This window comes from Fukomys damarensis, unplaced genomic scaffold (assembly GCF_012274545.1).
Source record: "Fukomys damarensis isolate Sample0158 unplaced genomic scaffold, DMR_v1.0_HiC HiC_scaffold_16, whole genome shotgun sequence".
In the NCBI taxonomy this organism is placed as follows: Eukaryota; Metazoa; Chordata; class Mammalia; order Rodentia; family Bathyergidae; genus Fukomys; species Fukomys damarensis.
The window spans coordinates 294,712-312,874 of record NW_022900928.1 but is presented as its reverse complement, the minus strand read 5'-3'; the positions used below and the strand labels follow the sequence as shown (position 1 = coordinate 312,874).

The 18,163-nt window shown below is 55.4% G+C and overlaps 1 protein-coding gene across 1 annotated transcript; it reads left to right on the top strand.

Moving 5' to 3' along the window:
• Positions 1–4,070: 4,070 nt before the first annotated feature.
• On the top strand, positions 4,071–17,732 carry Ano9 (anoctamin 9). The gene is made up of 24 exons (XM_010640320.2): positions 4,071–4,139; positions 9,278–9,352; positions 9,490–9,615; positions 9,707–9,852; positions 10,584–10,630; positions 10,726–10,784; positions 10,863–10,936; positions 11,222–11,356; positions 11,437–11,530; positions 11,654–11,714; positions 11,812–11,894; positions 12,191–12,295; positions 12,372–12,536; positions 12,609–12,645; positions 12,811–12,922; positions 14,694–14,751; positions 14,831–14,928; positions 15,008–15,138; positions 15,215–15,367; positions 16,031–16,178; positions 16,665–16,766; positions 16,838–16,928; positions 17,035–17,147; positions 17,228–17,732. The coding sequence occupies exons 1-24, from the start codon at positions 4,134–4,136 to the stop codon at positions 17,253–17,255; spliced, it is 2,247 nt and encodes a 748-aa protein (XP_010638622.1). The 5' UTR covers positions 4,071–4,133; the 3' UTR covers positions 17,256–17,732.
• The last annotated feature ends 431 nt before the right edge of the window (positions 17,733–18,163 follow it).

Genomic DNA, 18,163 nt, shown 5'->3' with positions numbered 1-18,163 from the left:
CCTTTTTTTTTTTTTTTCTTCAGTGCTGGAGATCAAACCCAGGCCTTTGTACACACTAGGCAAGTATCTACTTTAAGCTACAGCCCAGCCTGCCTAAGAAAATTCAAACTTCTCCCCCGAAGCTAAACCTACAAGAACTATCTGGAAAGAATTCCCAGGAAGAAAGGACTCAGATGAAAAAGATGTGAAGACCAAGGATGATTCTAACTCAGCAGAGGGCAATGAGTACTAAAAAGATGATTAAAATGTTCACCAGTTAATGTGAAAGAAAACACTCATCTCTCACATGCCTTCTAAAACAAAACTTTTAAAATGGGACTAGCAAAGGAGTCATAACCCAGGGTACACTTGTCATAGTGACAAAGAAATTGAGACAAAAGGCCACCTTTAAAGACAGAGAAGAAATCAGGGAAACAGGTTTGAAAGCAAGCCCTAATCTCAGGAACTGACTGCAGGGGCTGGCTTGCTCACAGTATACAGTACCTGAAAACCTCATCTCAAAAGGGGTTCTGCCTTCGACCAGACCAGCGCAAAGTGCAGGTGTCCCGCAAGGGATAGGGATTCCGAGCAACGCCCCCACCTCATTTTGGTTAGGGTTTGGTACTTGCAGCTTTCTCGAACCTACCTGTGAAAGTACTGTACTCTGAGGGCATGAAGGTGGGCTGCAAGCCCGTAAATGCTCTTAACAGACTCTGGAATCCTGACCGAGGTGTAGGCCGCTGCCCTCCGCCGCCCAGCCGGGGCAGTGCCCCTGGGTCGCCTGGAGTCTAGTGAGCTGGTCCGTGAGGATCTCTATTGAGGACCCGACCTGAGAAACCGACGCAGGCGCACTGCAGGGGGGCGGGGTCGAGGGGCAGGAGGGGCGGGGTCTGGGGGGCCCCGTCTTCTGTGAGCCCTGGACTGCTAGCATACCGGAGGGACCCTACGCGTTAGCTCCCAATCTCCACCGAGCCTTGACCCTGTGCTGATGAATTTCCAGCGCCCTGAAAACGCTAACTTGAGATCTTCACTACTCGTTCGGTTCCATTTTTGCATCGTTAGAGCTGGAGAATCAGGCACAGAAATGTCGGCGACTCTGGGTTCAGCTCCTTCTCGCCACCGCCTTGCCCATGTACTCGGGCCCCCGGGAAGGGGACTGGGACAGGCAAGGTGGAAAGGAAGCGGCCGGTTCGGCTGGGGACAGTGGGCGTGGCCTCGGTTCCATTCCTGGTGGTAAAGGGTGGAATAGTGGAAATTCCGTCTAAAAATAGTTTCGAGGACGGGAGAGCACGGTGACTCCATCCCCAGTGTGGCACTGTGAGAAGGGGAGCCATCCAGGGTCTCCTTCTCGAGCCTGCATGTAGGACTGTGAGCTCCAGGACCGAGGCAGGAGCAGAGAGACACAGTGTCCCTGCTGGGAGACAACCCCACCCCCACCCCGCCCCAGCCACCTGCTTGAGGGTGCCCTGCCTGCTGAGGGGTCTCCCTGCAGGACCTCCGGCTGGGAAATTCGCAGGATAGCTAGAAAGAAGACAGAAAATGGGTTCCCGGGACACCCACCAGACTCACCTGGAGGTGCTGCCTCTGGAAGGCCTCCTGTCCCTGGCCACTGGGTTGGCTAGATGTGTCCCAAGGAAGGAGGATAGGGTGAAGATCCCAAGAGTGAAGGTAAAAGCAGGCAGTGCCACTGCTGCCTGGGAGTTCCTTGGGCACCTTTGGACCTTGGCATCCTGAACTCTCCAGATGGACACCAGCCCCTGGCTAGAAGTGGGCATCGTCAGCAGCCTTGCTGCCCTTGGTGGAGGAGGAAGGACAAGGTCTAGGGTCCACTAGGAAAGAGCAGGAGTCCCACGTGTCCTGACCAAGGTTCTCCCCACGAAGGGCAGGGCAGCTGTGCCGATGCACTGCCTGCTGGAGTCACCTCAGTACCATTACTTTCTCCCAGCCATGATCTAGACAAGAGGCCAAAGCCTAAGATTGAGCCCGGGGAAAATAAGGTTTAAATACTGTAATGCAATAATAAAGTCAGTCAGCAGTAATGCTTCTAAAGGCGTTACGAGTTTGTTGTATATCTAGGTGCTTTACGATTTTGGATGCAAAGGACATATTTATATATATTTTCATTAATTTTTAATTTTCCCCCTTAGGACAGTTTACAAAAGGTGAGATAAATGGGCTGAAATACCAGCAGTGTTAGGGCTTTGATGCTTCTTGCAGGCTTATCTGCTCCCTGGATGGCACAGGAGGCTTAAACTGACTTTGCACCCTTTCCTGAGTGTGGAACGCTGAGGTGGGAGAAGCCAGCGCCCAGCTTCCTGTAGGTCGGCAGTGTTTAGTTTCCCTCTTGTGCTGCCCTTGGAGGATGGAAATGAGGAGAAAGGTATCTGGTTTCTGAGGCAATAGAATCTGGAAAACCCAGTAAAGTCCTTGAAAAAGTGCAGTGTGCAGGCACCCTGGGAGGGGTAGACCTGGGAGTGGCTGGCAGGTTGTTGTAGCACAATAGAAATATAAACACAGTATCCCTGATGGTGGCAGTTTAGGCTGGGGGCTGGGAGAGATACTGGTGGTACAGACCCGAGTTTGAACTCCTGTGCTCAACAGCCCTTGCTGACTGGACTCTCACTCAGCATTGCAGAGGGAGCAGGTGCCCCAAGTCCTTTGCTTTCATCCTTACTCCCCAGGCTTACTTGCAATAAGGTGTGGTCATATGATTAGCCATCAGAAGGGTGGGGTGCCCTTCACCTTTCCTCTCCTGCTGCCTGGAATGTGGATGTGATGCGTGGGGTTTGAACAGCCATCTTAGACTGTGTGGTGAGACCAGGTGTTTAAGTAACACGTTAAAGGGATTCTGAGCTGTGCTTCGTGGCACACACCTACAATCCCAGCTACTTTGGAGGCTAGCTTGGGAGGATCACAAGTTCATGGCCAGTCTGGGCAATTTAGCAATTTAGTGAGACCTTGTTTCAAAAAATAAAAAAGGACTAGGGAAGTAACTCACTGCTCCCTGGGTACAATCTCCAGTAATACACACATGTGCGCACACATGCCAAGAGCATGCCGGTCATGGACTGCCAACTCCAGACTTCCTTACAGGTGAAGTACATGAGCTGGCTTCCCATTTCGGTTTCATCTGGGCTTGCTGTGCAGAGCTGCACAGTCCTGTATGCCAGTTCCCGTCCCTACCTGTGCCACCTCAGTTTTCTGACCACGGAGGGGTATGTGGTACCTTTTGGGAGCACAGGTGAACATATGGAGGCCAAGGCCTGTAACCAGGGAGAAGGACGCCAGGCTGACAGTGAACCTTGACAGGATGCCCATGTCCCTCTCACACCTGGGTGCTGCCCCACCCTCACACCTGGGAGTCCCCAACCCCTCACATGTGGGTGCTCTGCACCACTTCCACACCATGGGTGCCCTCGTTCCTGTGGCTGAGCCGTGCGTTTTGGTGTTTGTGTCCTGCCACAGCCCTGAGTCCTTAAGTTTCCAGCCAAGCTAAGAAACCCTTCATTGCCCTGAGTGATCCATCACATCCCTGACCAGTAAACCTCCTCAGGACCCCTTTACCACACATGTTGTCTTGTCACAGACCCTGTGGTTACCACACTCTTTGGATGCTGTCCTCTTTCTCAGGTGGCCCTGTGACTCCTCAGCTCCATGTCAGCAGTAGCTGCCTTGGATGGGCTGCTGGCCTGGGACATGGATGCCATCACTGTCCCGAGATCCCTTCTCCCTGGGTCACCACTGGCCTGGGCCTGTGGAAGTCAGGTTCTCTCAGGATTTCTCCTCTCCTCTTGCCTGTTTCCCCTTTGGGAATGGAGAGGAGGTTTGGGTCTGGGGCTGGGCTCTGAGCGGACTGAGGTACCATCATGGTGGGTCTCTGTGGGGGGGTCCCCTGCTCCTCCACTTCCTCTAGCCTAGGGTGTCATGACCCTAGTTTACAGCACATCCTTTTCCCACTTGTCCCTTTCTGGAGGGAGTGGTGTGACAGCCTCTGGCTCCTCCCCAGGACTCCTGGGTGCGGCAAGGGGAGAGAGGCCAGGCCCCACACGGAAGTAGGCAGCACTGTCTGCACCTGACGGCCACTCTGGGTGGCAGGCACTGGAACCACACCAGCCCAGTGGACTCCTTGGATCGGCAGGCAGCCCTTGCCCAGCATGCAGGTGAGCTCAGCCTGCTCTGCCCCTAGTCTTGTAGGACATACCCTGGGGGTCCTGGAAGCCTGCCAGGGTGAGGGACCCTGGGCAGAACCCAGGAGGGTGGCTCTCCCTACTCCCTGCAGTTTTAGAGATCCCAGGGTTGGGCTCCAGGGACTCCTGTGTGAGTCCTTCAGGTGCCTGGGGCTGACCTGCTGCTGTCCCTTACCTGTGCCCTGGTGGCCTGTGGGCTCCAGGTGCTGGCGCCCAAGTGTCCAGCCAGGCTCTGCAGGCCCCCTTTGGGATGCAGGATGCTGAGTCTGCTATGCACAGTAAAGGGCTGGGGCACAGGAGACCTCCAGGACAATGGGCTTTCTCCTCCCTGGCAGGGAGGAGGTCACCTGCTCAGGGGCCAGCACCTGGCAGACCTAGGGAGGAGTCCCAGAGAGGAGGAGAGTGAAACCAGCCTCCTCTTAGCCCCAGCCTCTAGATGTGGCTGAGGCTGGTTACTCCTTCCGTCTCTGCCCACATCCAGCTCTGGCACCTGCTGCTTAGTGTGGCCCCAGTGTCCTCCTGTCAGCCCTGCTGCCCAAGAGAGCAAGGAGAGACTGGGCTGGCTAGGTAGGTGGGGAGCAGCCCCTGCTTGCTGAGTGAGCATATCAGTCCTTGGTAACTCAGAGGACTGGTGCTTCCTGTCAGGTTTTTTTCTGTGGCTCCCCATTGCTTCTGCTGAGCTCCAAGCTCCCTGAGAGCAGCCTTCCCTGATCTGGCTTCTGCTCACCTCCAGCTTCATCTCCTGGTGGCTCCCTTCTTGCCCTTTATGCTTCTGCAAAGCTGAAGTGCTGAGGACTGTGCTGAGGAGTGGTAACTGCCAAGTTTCCAAAGGTGCTGAGGACTGAGTCCTTGAAAGTGTTGAGGACTGAGTCCCTGAGAATAGTAACTACCAAGCCCTCAGAGGTGCTGAGTAGTTGGTCACAACAAGTAGTAGCTATCAATTCTCAGAGGTGTTAAGGACTGAGACCCTGGAAGTGCTGAGAACAGAGTCCCAGGCACCAACTGTACCTTGCCTCTCAGAAACAGCCCACACACATATTTCTCTCCCAGGAATGCTGCCCATACTTGCCTTCTGCCAACCTCTTGCCCTACAAGGCCAAGCTCTGGGTCACCACCCTCCCAGTAGCCACCACCCCTCCAGCCTTTGGTGTCCACTCATGATTCTTGGAACAAGCTACCTCATCATCTGGGCAGGGGCAGGGAAAGATGAGCTGACCGATGGCAGGTGGTGCTGGACCCTGGAGGGAGGCAGGACACATAGGGCAGGTGGAAAGAGGGCCCCGCTGGGTGCCCCAGGCGGTGAGGGTGGATTCTGCACAGCAGGGAGGGTACAGGGTCCCCCCTGTGGATGAGGACACTGCAGAATGCACCAGGTCTGACTGTGACGTGAGGGATGAGGGGCCTTCAGGCAGGGTGACGAGGCCACAGGTGTGCAGCTGGGACGTACACACGTGTGCATTGTGTGGCCCACTGGCTGGGCCTGGTTGGTGCTGGAGAGCGTCAGAGCTGCACAGCTGGCCCCTCTGCCCTCCCTGACCTGGAGGCTAGCCAAGTGACCGTGGAAGCAGGATCCCAGCACTGTTGTTCTATACAGCGGTGGCTAGGAGCTCTGATCCCTGGGTTCCAGAGGTTGCACCATTGGCTCTCAGCCCCACACAACAGTTTGGTACACCAGGAGCCTGGCCTGTAAAGTCGGTGGGTGGGAGGGGAGGACACATGAAGCCCCATGGCCAGGTGTGTGGCCTTGTCCATCCTCTTCCTGCCTGTGCCTATCATTAGGTGACTGTGAAGTAGGAGTGATGCCACACCATGCTACAGATGAGGAAACTAAGGCTCAGGAGAGGGTTGGGAACATCAGAGCCAGGGCTGGCTGTCCTCTCAGGTCTGCTGATGGTAAGGCTGGGCCTGGCATTCCACAGCCCCTAGTTCTCCGTGCCTCATTGCTGGGGCTCGCCAGGGATAGCCTCTCAGAATGGCCTCAGGTTGCTCCTTGTCTCAGACTCCTCCTTAGCCTTGTCTCCAAACTCCACTCTGGTCTCATGACCCCCTTACTTGTCCTACATGTTTTGTAGCTTTGGGCTGGCGTCAAGGGGTTCTGGATGGGGGGGTCCTTCCCAAGGCCAAATTTAAACGCATGAAGACCCATTTCACTCACCAACTCACCTGCTGAACTGCTCAGTGGGTTGACTGGCGACACCAGAGCTCCTGGCCAGTCATGTCTGGTTGAGACTTTGTCCCCTTTCCTGAGACCATGGAGGGGTGCCGTCCCTGTCTGCACCCCTGTCTGAGTGCAGGTTTTTCCCGAATCAGGACTGGGGAAGTTTTATTTTGTTTTGTTTTTGGTTTTTTGAGACAGAGTCTCACTATGTAGTTGAGACTGACCTGGAACTCACTGTGTAGCCCCGGTTGCTTGAACTCGTTTTTTGGTTTTTTGAGACAGAGTCTCACTATGTAGTTGAGACTGACCTGGAACTCACTGTGTAGCCCCGGTTGGTCTTGAACTCGCAGCAATCCTCCTGCCTCAGCCTCCTGAGTGCTGGGATTATAGACGTGTGCCACCACGCCTGGCAGAAGTTTTAGTTACTGCAGGCCACACTTGAGTCCAGGCTCTGTGTGCTGGGGGTGGCAGCCAGGGAGCCCAGGAATCTGGGGTGGGTGGAGGACAGTGGGAACTGCACCTTGGGAGGGGACACCCAGGATGGGCAAAGTGTGGCTTCAGGCCCCTCAGAGCACATGCACAGCACCCTGCTGCCGATACAATCATTTTCCAGCTTCTGTGGTCCAGACAAGGCAGGGCTGGAGTAGGGGTGCAGACTCAGCAGCACAAAGCCATGAACAGATTTCCAGATTAAAAAAAAAAAAAGGATTTCCAGATAAACAACCATTTTTTTTTCTGTATAGGTATGTCCCAGGCAATCATTGTTATACTTACATGAAAAGGCATCTGTTGAGTCGGGTGTGGTAGTGCCTATCTGCAATCTTCACACTCTGGGAGGCTGGGTCAGGAGGATGAAAAGTTCAAGCCCAGCCTGAATAATTAGCAATTTAGTGAAAACCCGTCTCAAAGTGAAAAATAGAAAGAGCTGGGGTTTGTAGCTCAGCCTGTAGGACCTGAGTTCAATCTCCAGTACTAAATAAAAGAAAAAAGACAAGGCACCTGATGTTTTTTTGTTTTGTTGGTTTTTTTGGTTTTTTTTTTTTTTTTTTGGTACTGGGGATTGAACTTGGCTCCTTGTGCTGCAAGGCAGGTGGCGGAACCACTGAGCTAAATCCTGGGCCCCTGGCACCTGCTGTTTATCTGAAATGCAAATGTGACTTAGTGGCCTTATTACTGGCAGTCCTGGAGGGCCTACTGGCTGGAGCAGTCAAGTGACCCTTTCTGGAGGAGGTGGCAGGAATGTGGTTGAGAAGGGCAGGAAATGCAGGTGGGGACCAGCAAGAGCAAGGTCCTGGCTGTGGGGTGATGTGGCACAGGGTCAGGCCCGGGCCACTGTGTGGCCAGGAGAGCAGCTTCACTTTGGGTGATGTGCCACAGTGAGGGAGAGGGAGGGTGCCGAGAGAGGCCTGTTCCCTCTGAGACTGGTGGTGCACAGGGTTCCTGTGCCAACCCTGAAGTTGCCAGCCAGGATGCTGCCAGGGCCCTCATGTGGGGCATGGACAGGCTCAGTCTCCACAGCCTGTTCCACCACCCACAATCCGACTAGCCCAGGGCTCCCTGCTGTTGGAGTCTCCCCAACCGCCCCCACTATGTTTGGAAAAAGCTTGCTTGGTGACCCGTCCTGTCTACCCCTCCCTGCAGAGCACCCAGCACCCACCGGGACTGCAGAACCCTGCCCTGACTCCTCCATCATGTTGCAGCTTTATCCCATCCACACTATTTCTGAAAAGCAAAGCTTTGTTACCTGCTTTTCACAATGCCAAAACTGTACTATGTAGCAAGTAAGCATTTGAATCTTGCTTTTAAAAATATTATTATGTGAGATGGTTTTAGCTTTGACAGAGTCAGGAAAATGGTGTGGTTTCCTCTGATGGCCATGTCTCATGAAGACACGCTGCTCAGAGGATTCCAGATGATCCCAACACCAGTGTCGCCCCTGCATGTGTCCTTTCCCCTCCTTGCGAGGGTCGCTCAGTACCCTCCTGGTGACCTGAATCTGTGTTTGCATGTCCTGATGTGTCCCTCTCAGCTTGCCTGTGGTCTTCTCACTGTAGAAGGACTGGTTTAGGGGAGGGGTTGTGTCCTATTTCCAGCATCCTGTCAAGGCTGCCTGATGTCCTAACACTGCAGGCAACCTTGGCCCACCTGGCCTGGTCAGAGTGTCTGCTGGGGTCCCCTCTTCAAAGCGATGCTGTCTCCTGCCACATTCTTCTCTGAGCACAAGTCCAGCCCACAGCAAGAGGGAGAACTGGCTGGATCTGAGATCCATTCATAATTAACAGCAGCCACCTGAAGTCCTACAGCCAGCTCAGGGTCTTCGGGGGCAGGGACATACCCCACATGCCTCTTGTTTTCCCTGGGCTGACTCTTCCTGGGCTCAGCACATCTTGGAGTTCCAGCCCCCTCAGTGGCTTCGGGCTCTCCAAAGTATTAATGTGAACGGTTGTGCACTTAGCTGCTCTGCCAAGTGGGGGTGTAGGAGCCTAAGTCTAAACACAGTGTGAAACGTTCCCTGAGTTTGTGCTTCACTGCATGCACGTCCAGCAATGTAGGAGTACAGGGTCTGACCTGCACCTTCCTGATGCCCCAAGGTCCCTGTCTCTTCACCCACCCACTGCTCACCAGCTCCCCTGCTGTGACACCTATCTGCACCTCCTCCCTCTGTGGAAAGGGGCCGTCTCTCCTGATAGATGGCTCCTTCTGCAGGTTTCCACATGGACTGGTTGGTTAGGGGTGGTCGTTGTTACTTTCTGGCCTATCATCCACTTGTGGCCATCCTTGGCCTTGCCTCCACCTGCACTTACACATTTGCTGACTTGTTTCTGGCTGCCTGTCCCAGCTGTGGAGCTGCCTTACACCTCTGGAGTCTGAGCACCTGTCTAGAGGCTGCAGAAAGAACACAGTAAGGGACCCACTTGCCCTCCCTTCTCCCATCCCTTTGTCTGCCCCTCAGGGTGAAGAGAGCTTACAGGTCCTGGTGGGGACAGAAGGGGACAGCTTCCCACTGATGGAGATCAGTACTTGTGAGGTGGGTCCGGCCCCATCCCAAAACTCCCTCCCTGGGTGCCAGCTCTGTTCCACAAGGCCCCTCCCATGGCCTGGCCCTGACCTCTACTCCCTTCCTCCTGGGTCCCTGCCTGGCCTCATCCCACACTCCCTCTCCAGGCAGAGCCCTCTGAGCAGTGGGACTTCATCCTTGTGGCCAAGTACCACACAGAGATGAGATTCAGGCAGGTTGAGCGACAGAAGCAGTTTCTGGAGGAGCTGAAGAGAAGAGGCTTCCATGTCAAGGTGGGTGGCAGTCAGCAGAGGGCAGGGCTAGGCCAGGGTGGGGGAGGGCAACTCCCGGTGGAAGACAGGGTGGCATGTGGCCCACCCCCAGGTGAGAGAGGACCAGAAACATGTGTTTTATGGGATCCGAGCTGACAACAGGATCTTCGATTTGTACCGTACCCTCCTCATGGAGCCAGAAGGTCCTGCCCCAAGTCTGGAGAAGGTCAGACCGACCACTATCCCAGCTACTACAAGGTGAGAAGCTGCGCCCAGCCCATCCGGTCTAGGCAGAGCAGAGGACTCCCTGAGCCCTTGAGGCAGGACAACAGCACCTGTGTAAGCAGGGCTCTGTGCCTTCCTGTCCAAGCCCTTGATAAGGGATGATGGTCCTTTCTGCTTGGAATATTCTGTGTTCCCCAGGGACACAGGGTCTAAGCCAGCTGGAAAATGTGAGCAGGACTGGAGAGCCCTAGACTCAGCTGTCCCTCCTGGACTCTGAGGCCGTCATCTCCCAGACCTTCCTGTCCAGCTGGATAGATGTCCCTGCTCTCCACATCTGTCCCCAGACACCCAGCTCCAAAGGTCACCAAGCACCTACTTCTCTCAGCACATCCCCTCCCTTTGTCTTTTTCCTCACCTGCCTAGCCCTGGCCAGGCCCTCAGAGCTCAGCTGGGCCTGTTCATGGGACACTGGTAAAAGATGTTTGCTGCTCTGAGCCTGTCTCCATATAGGCAAGATGGCTGTCAGGGGTATTGGGGACACATGCAGAGCTGGCAGGGGGCACAGTTGGGGGCTCTCAGCCAGGCCTAAGGGAGGGCTGCACACACAGGAGTGCAGCGGGGACAAGGGAACCCAGCAGTGCCCACCCTGGAGGCCATGGCTGGGGCCGATCAGGTGAGGGGAGGAATGGAAGTGGGGAGGGTCCCAGCTGACTGGGCCCCCTGAGGTTTCACAGGACTGTCCTGACTCTACTTTTGGGTTTCAGAATCCGAATTGTGAACTTTGTTCTGAACAGCAAGACAGCAGCTGGTGGTGAGAGCAGATGGGCAGGTGGCTGGGATGGTGCTGACCCGAAGGTTCCTCCTTTGTTCCAACTGCCCTCTGACATGAACTCTCGTGACCCCCAGACTCCTTCGAGGACTTGGTGAAAGATGGGGTCTTTGAGACCAAGTTCCCCCTGCACAGGGTGAGGGTTGAGCGAGCTGGGAGTGGGCTGAGGGCTGGACCCTAAACAGGAAGTGCTCACTGTCCGTCACCCACCCAGGGGGAGGAAGACCTGAAGACGAAGTGGGCCCGGTGGAGAAACATGCTCCAGGAGCAGCCAATTGATGCTATCAGGTAACAGGCCATCTGTGCCTGCAGGAGATATACCCATGACTCTACAGGCATACTTGTCCCTCCCATGGGTGCACCTGTCCCCCCCAAGCACACTTGTTCATCCCATGGGCATACCTATCCCCCCTCAGGTGCACCTGTGCCTATGCAAACCTGTTCGTGCTACATACTCAGATGCTTGGTCCTACACAGTCTCCCTTTCTCTGTGAGGCTACTCCAAGCCAGTTGCCAGCCCCTGTGATGGCTGCCTTGGTGGAGTGTGTGTCTGACAGGCCAGCTTTCTTGTAGAGACTACTTTGGTGAGAAAGTGGCACTGTACTTCGCCTGGCTCGGCTGGTATACCTACATGCTGGTGCCTGCTGCTGTGGTGGGCCTCATCGTCTTTCTGAGCGGGTTTGCTCTGTTTAACTCCAGCCAGATCAGGTGGGCTGGGGGCCAGGCCCAGGGAGAGCCAGGTTGGGGTATCTGGGAAGAGCTGGTGCCATCTTTGTCCCTGCCTCCAGCAAGGAGATCTGTGAGGCTGACGACATCTTCATGTGTCCTATTGGTGACAGCAACAGCTACCAGCCACTCTCAGTCACCTGTACTTTTGCAAAGGTTTGCTGCTAGGGTCCCCAGGGCCTGAGAAGGGCAGCATGGTTCATGCCCCAAAGTGGACTCCCCTGGCCTGGGGGATGCAGGTGGGGGCTGACCCCAAGCCCACATCACCCCTCTCCCTAGATCACTCACCTCTTTGACAACGAGGGGACTGTGCTGTTTGCCATCTTCATGGCTTTGTGGGGTAAGTTGCTGCAGACCCACCCGGAGAGCTGGGGGATGGTCAGCTTGAGCTCCAGGTCGCCCTCCCCCACCACGAAGCTCTCCACACCCCACTACAGCCACCATGTTCCTGGAGTTCTGGAAGCGGCAGCGAGCGAGTGTGGTCCTGCACTGGGACCTGTACGGGTGGGACGAGGACCAGGTAAGGCAGGGATAGTGGCCCAGGCCGTCAGCTTTTAGTGTCTTGTGTCTGAGGCATTGTCCTTGTGTCTGAGGAACATGCCCCTATGTTTGAGGAACACATCCCCCTTGTCTGAGGAAAATGTCTCGTGTTTGAGCATTGTCTTCATGTCTGAGGAACATGTCTCTGTGTCTGAGGAAAATGTCCCATGTCTGAGGCATCGTCCTCATGCCTGAAGAACATGTCCCATGTCTGAGGAACATGTCACGTGTCTGAGACATGGGTTATGTCTGAGACATATCTGGTGACCTCCCCAGGAAGAAATGGTGCTTGAGCTCATTAACTGCCCTGACTACAAGCTCCGGCCGCACCAGCACTCCTTCCTACGTAGCACCATCATCCTGGTCCTGTCTCTGCTCATGGTACCTAGGGGCTTATGGGGGCTGGACACCCATCTGTGCAGCCCTCCGTGCCCACCCACCAGCCTCCCCTCTGCAGATCTGCCTCATGATTGGCATGGCACACTTGCTGGTGGTCTACCGCGTGCTGGCTGCTGCCCTCTTCAGCAACTTGGCTTGGCCTTTCCTGGAAAACCAGGTGACCACAGCTGTGGTGGTGACTGGGGCCCTGGTGCACTACCTGACCATCGTTATCATGACTGAGGTGGGGACAGGAAAGGGGGGTAGTGGGGGTCCTCATGGCCCAGATGAGCCACTCAGTGCCCTCTGCTCACAGGTCAACAAGCGTGTGGCCCTGAAGCTTTGCGACTTTGGTGAGAGGATGGCCCTGCCCTCTCTGGGCACGGGAGGGTTCACAGCTGAGGTTCTTGGAGCCTCCATCAGAGATAGGCTGGGATTCCTGTCATGCATGGGGCTGTGCTGATCCTAGTGGTCTGGAGAGGACTAGGTTGGACGACAACAGCCTCATCTCATTCCAGAGAAGCCCAGGACCTTCTCAGAGCGTGAGAGCAAGTTCACCGTGAAGTTCTTCACACTGCAGTTCTTCGCCCACTTTTCCTCCCTCATCTATGTTGCCTTCATCTTGGGCAGGTGTGTCACTCCCTCCACTGCTCTTTCCTGCTCGTCTCTCCTTCCCAGTGCCCAGACTGTTCTTTCACATGTAAAGATAATCCATGCTCATAACACATAGAGCATGCCCCAGCCTGGGCCTCAAAGGTGATTCTCCTGCAGCCTGGTGGGTCACCAGTGTCCTTGTGTGTCATGGACACCCACCCAACCAGAGTGGGTCAGTCCTGCAAGCACTCAAGCTGCTTTTAGGAAAAACCTGCAGGGATGTCTGCATTGAGGTGCTCTCTCTGTCTCCAAGTCAGAAATGCCAGGCCGAGTCCCTGTTCCCCACTGAGAAAGCTTGCAGTAACGTCAGCTGACTCTCATCTTTGTATGGCCTGTTGGAGGGAGCTCCTTGCAGGGAGGGAGACCAGTCACTGGCTCCAGGAATCAGCGGCCCTTGTCTTGGGGCCCCTCATCCTTCCTACCACAGATGTCCCCTGGCTCTTCTTGTGGGGGACGGGGTTCTCGGTTTGTCTTCCCATATTTTTCAGTAGGGCTCACGTTTTCTCTGTGTGGGTCCCACGGGGCCCCACGCATTTCATTCTGCTCATTTCACAATACTTGTGGTGTCTGTGACTGGAATTTTCTCAAGCACCATCCCTAGGGCTTTGGCTGCACACTCAGAAGCCAGCTCTGCTCAACGCCTGCTTTCCAGCCGCTCTGAGTGCTTGTCAGGAGATTTATCCACTCAGTGTTTCATTTGATTTATTTTGATTTTCCAGTTATATGACATATTTTGTAAAACAGTTACATTTTCCTTTGTAGATTTATGTTAGTTACACCTCATATTTCTCTTGCCTATTTGCCAGTAATTCCAGTACCATGTCAAATAATTGTTTTCATGAAGCTGGGCATGGTGCCACATGCTTGTAACCCCAGGACTCCACGAGGCTGAGGCAGGGGGATCACAAGCTTGAACCCAGCCTGGGAAGCTTAGTGACTTAGCAAGACTATGTATCAAAAGATTAGAAAAAAAGGGGGGAATGTCACTCGGTGAAAAGTCCCTGGGTTCTCTCTCCAGCACTGCCCCCCAAATTATGATGACTATAATGATGATGAGTCTGGGATTTCAACATTGAACATATGCCTCTTTAGTTTATAGAGCCAGGGATTTAGCTCAGTGGTTCTGGAGCCTGCTTCGAAAGCACAGGGACCCAAGTTTCATCCCCGGTACAAAAAAAAAAAAAAGTTTATAGATATGTGTGTATGTGTATTTTTGTATGTATTGTATGCCTGTATTTGCCATACTGGGGAGTCAGCCCAGGACCTTGCATGTGCTAGCCAAGGGCTCCACCTCTGAACTACACCCCCAGTCCTTTTATTTTTTGACACAGGGTCTTGATAAGGTGTTGAGGCTCACCTCTGACTTCTCTGATCCTCCTGCCTCAGCCTTCCAAGTAACTAGGATTATGGGAGTGTGCCACGATACCGGGCTAAAATAGTTTAGGTTTTTGGTCATGTACAGAAAGCAGATAATTTTATATATAAAGTATCTGTGTGTGCATAGGGAGAGGCTGAGGCCAGGCCTGGATGACCTTGTGCAGAATATGTCTGAGCCTGTGAGCAGTTATGTTTGGAGGCTGAGCTGTCCACACAGCGTGTAAGCCCCAGGAGTGGGTACTCAGGTGTGGGCTGCTGCCTCTACCAGCCCTGTTTCTTTTCTGTCCCGCACCCTCCCTGGCTACTGCAACCCTGCCTGCAGGGCAGGACACTGGCCGCACTCGTTCTCAGGGCTCAGTTTTCTCCCTAGGATCAATGGTCACCCTGGGAATTCCACGCGGCTGGCCGGCCTGTGGAAGCTGGAGGAGGTCAGTCCACCTTGAGACTTGCTGCCTTGTCCCCATGTGCCCTCCTGACCTTCATGCTGACCCTCCCTGGCCCCCACAGTGCCACCTCAGCGGCTGCATGATGGACCTGTTTGTGCAGATGGCCATCATCATGGGCCTGAAGCAAACGCTCAGCAACTGCATGGAGTACCTGTGGCCGTGAGCACCCCACGCCTACCTGCTCCTTGCTCTGTCCCTTGCCTCCCCAATCTGTGCCCACCACTCTCCCTACCCACAGGTGGCTGGCCTATAAGTGGCGTGTGCTGTGGGGCTGCTGGGCCTGTGACCCTGAGCTCCGGGACTGGCAGCGAAACTACCGCCTGAACTCAGTCACTACCTTCACCCTGTTTGAAGAGTTCATGGAGATGAGTGCGTGGGGCTGGGTGGGGGCTGGGGCAGGGCAGGCAGACCCTGGAGCCCAGGGTGACAAGCATGTCCATCACAGTGATCCAGTATGGCTTCACCACCATCTTCGTGGCCGCCTTCCCCCTGGCACCACTGCTTGCGCTCTTCAGCAACATGGTGGAAATCCGCCTGGACGCCATCAAGATGGTGCAGCTGCACCAGCGGCTGGTGCCACGCAAGGCCAAGGACATTGGTCAGGGCCTGATGGGGCAGTGGTCAGGGGCCTGGGAAGAGCCTTGACAGGAGCCCCCTCTCTTCCATAGACTCTCCCCAGCCCAGTTCAGCCTGTGGGCTCTGTCCCAGGAAAAGGCAAGCTGGATGCCCCTTGCAGGGCCTTCCTGAGAGCGACTAGGATCTGGGCGAAGGATGTGCAGCCAGATGGTGGGCAGGCAGAGGAGCTGGACTCCAGGACATGGGGGTCCTATGGTTGGGGCCAGAAGCTGGGAGCAGGAGCCTCTAGCACCCAAACTAGAACCTTGAGATGGCTGGATTGGGGAACAGAGGTGCTCAACATGGGGAACTGGAGAGGTCTTGGGAAAGAACCGGGCCTCAGGCTCAGGTTTAGTGGTCCTGCCCTGGATGAGACCCAGGGGTGGAGAAGCCTGGTGGTGGCCTTAACAGTTAAGGAAGATGGAGGTTGAGGACTTGAGTGTCCCTCCCTATCCATGTCAGGGTGAAGGGGTGGTGCAGGAGAGCTGAGCCCATGCCATGCCTGTCTTGGCTGGGGATCTCCTAGAGCAGAACACACCTACTATGGGTGTAACAGGGTGCCATGGGCTGAGACAGGCCAGCCTTGGGGGTACCTGTTGATCAGGGATTGAGGGTCTATACCCTGTACCTCACTACTATGGCCTAGGGACATGGCTGCAGGTACTGGAGACCATCGGTGTGCTGGCAGTCATTGCCAATGGGATGGTCATAGCCTTCACCTCTGAGTTCATCCCACGTGTGATCTACAAGTACCGTGACAGCCCATGCCAAAAGGAGCCCCACCAAAAAGTCGAGTAAGGCCCCCGAGAAGCTACCCACCACAGCTAAGCCCAGGTCCTCTCTCCTGAAAGGAGCTGGATGCTCCTGGGGCCACCCAGGTGCAGTGGGGTAGACTGGGGGTACTTCCTGCCCTGCCCTTCCAACCCACAGAACCTGGCTGGAGCCCAGGATAACCAATGGACTCCATGGGAGACTGAGGCTCAGCCAGAACAGCTCCCCTCCCAAGTTGGACCCTGCTCTGCCCTGGGAGGAGGGCAAAGCAGAGATATGTCCAACTCCTTGGGCTCCCCAGGGCTACTGTGTTACAGCCCAGGAATGTGCCCTTTAGCCCTGCAGCCAGTGGCCCCATGGCCTCCCCTGGCCCCCAGTGGCCACGTATGGGGGAAACGAGGATGCTGGGTTGTGCCCCACCCTGACTATCTCAACAGATACACTACAGCTCCTGGGCAGCATCCCCAAGGATGAGGCACTCTGTGCCCACCCTCCTTTCTCTTCCCCAGCTGCCTCACTGGCTATGTCAACCACAGCCTCTCTGTCTTCCACACGAAGCACTTCCAGGACCCCAAGAAGATTCGGGGCTCAGAAAATGTGACTGTGTGCAGGTTTGGAACCCTCCACCCCATGCATGCCCTCTGAGCTCCTGAACCCTGACCAAGGTACTTCTTTATCCCAGGTACCGAGACTACCGAGATGAGGACTACAACCTTACTGCGCAGTTCTGGTTCCTCCTGGCCATCCGCCTGGCCTTTCTCATCCTCTTTGAGGTGGGTAGAACTAGTGGGGTGGGTCTCAGTGGGCACCATTCTCTTCAGTCTTCTCCTGGCCCTTACTCAGCCTGACCTTGCTGCCCTGTGCCACCCCCACCCCCAGCATGTCGCCCTGTGCATCAAACTCATTGCCGCATGGTTTGTGCCCGACATCCCACAGTCAGTGAAAAACAAGGTTCTGGAGGAGAAGTATGAGACTCTGCGGAAGAAGCTACGGTAGGGAGGAGAAGCGGCTGGGCTGGGGCAGGCCTGGGCCTGGGGGAGTCCCTGACACACCGGCCCTACCCTGCCTCCAGGTCCAGCTCCAAGAGCACAGATGTGTAGGTGGCTGGAAGCAGGCAAAGAGGCACTGGTCAGGAGGAGCCACCACGACCTGCATGTCCATGCTTGTTTGTGGCTGTGTCCATGCGCGTGTGTGTGTGTGGCTGTGAGAAGTCCCATGTTTATGTGGAGAGTGGTACTAGGGGTCCATGTATGTGTGGATGCATAGGAGGTGTCCTGAGAGGCCCTTGTTGTGGGGGTGGTCACAGGCGTTCCATGTGTGTGTAAGGTATCTGTGAGCAGCACATATTGCCTGTGGGGCCTGCATCACCTCCCTTAGGGCTCAGGCATGGTGCAGCACAGCCCTGAGCTTACTTCTGGGTCACCCTGCACCTACAGATTTGGGGGGTCCCTCATGCAATCTCAAGAAGCAAAATCAGCCCAAGCTTCCTGGGCCTCCCCAACTTCTCAGCCCCAGGCTTGACCCCACCTGATCCTGCTGGTGCCACTGGCTCCAAGCCCAGCATTCCAGCTGTCTCCTGAAGGGACTGGCTCCCCTGATCAAGCAGAACTTTCTGTAATAAAATTAAACCTATTTGTGTTGATTTCTGAGCCTCAGTATGGTAGAGACTAGGTCTCCTGGGGGTGCTGTTTGCCTGGATTAGAAAGAAATCAGTCCCTGAGGGTGGAAAGTCAGGAATGTGGCACTACAGGCTACTCTGTCCTTCCTGCACCTCCGGGCTGGGTTATGGGTGGCAGGGGGTCAGGACAGGGGTCCTGGAGGAAGGGAAGGGCTGAAAAGGTGCCCTGGGGCAGTGTCGTCTGTGGAGCCCCTGGCTCCGTATGTTGAGGCTGGCTGGTCCGGCCAGCCGATTTTGGCCCCTTCCTCAGGCTCCCGGGGCTGAGCCCCGGAGGTCTCTAACGTCAGCCTCCGGCGCCCAGCGGGACAATGGGTCCGCCCAGGTCCTGGC

Excerpts from the sequence above, each read along its gene's own strand:
- Ano9 (XM_010640320.2), top strand. Across the intron at positions 10,937-11,221 it reads CAGCCAATTGATGCTATCAG|AGACTACTTTGGTGAGAAAG; the intron begins GTAACAGGCCAT and ends GCTTTCTTGTAG. Across the intron at positions 14,752-14,830 it reads GCCTGTGGAAGCTGGAGGAG|TGCCACCTCAGCGGCTGCAT; the intron begins GTCAGTCCACCT and ends TGGCCCCCACAG.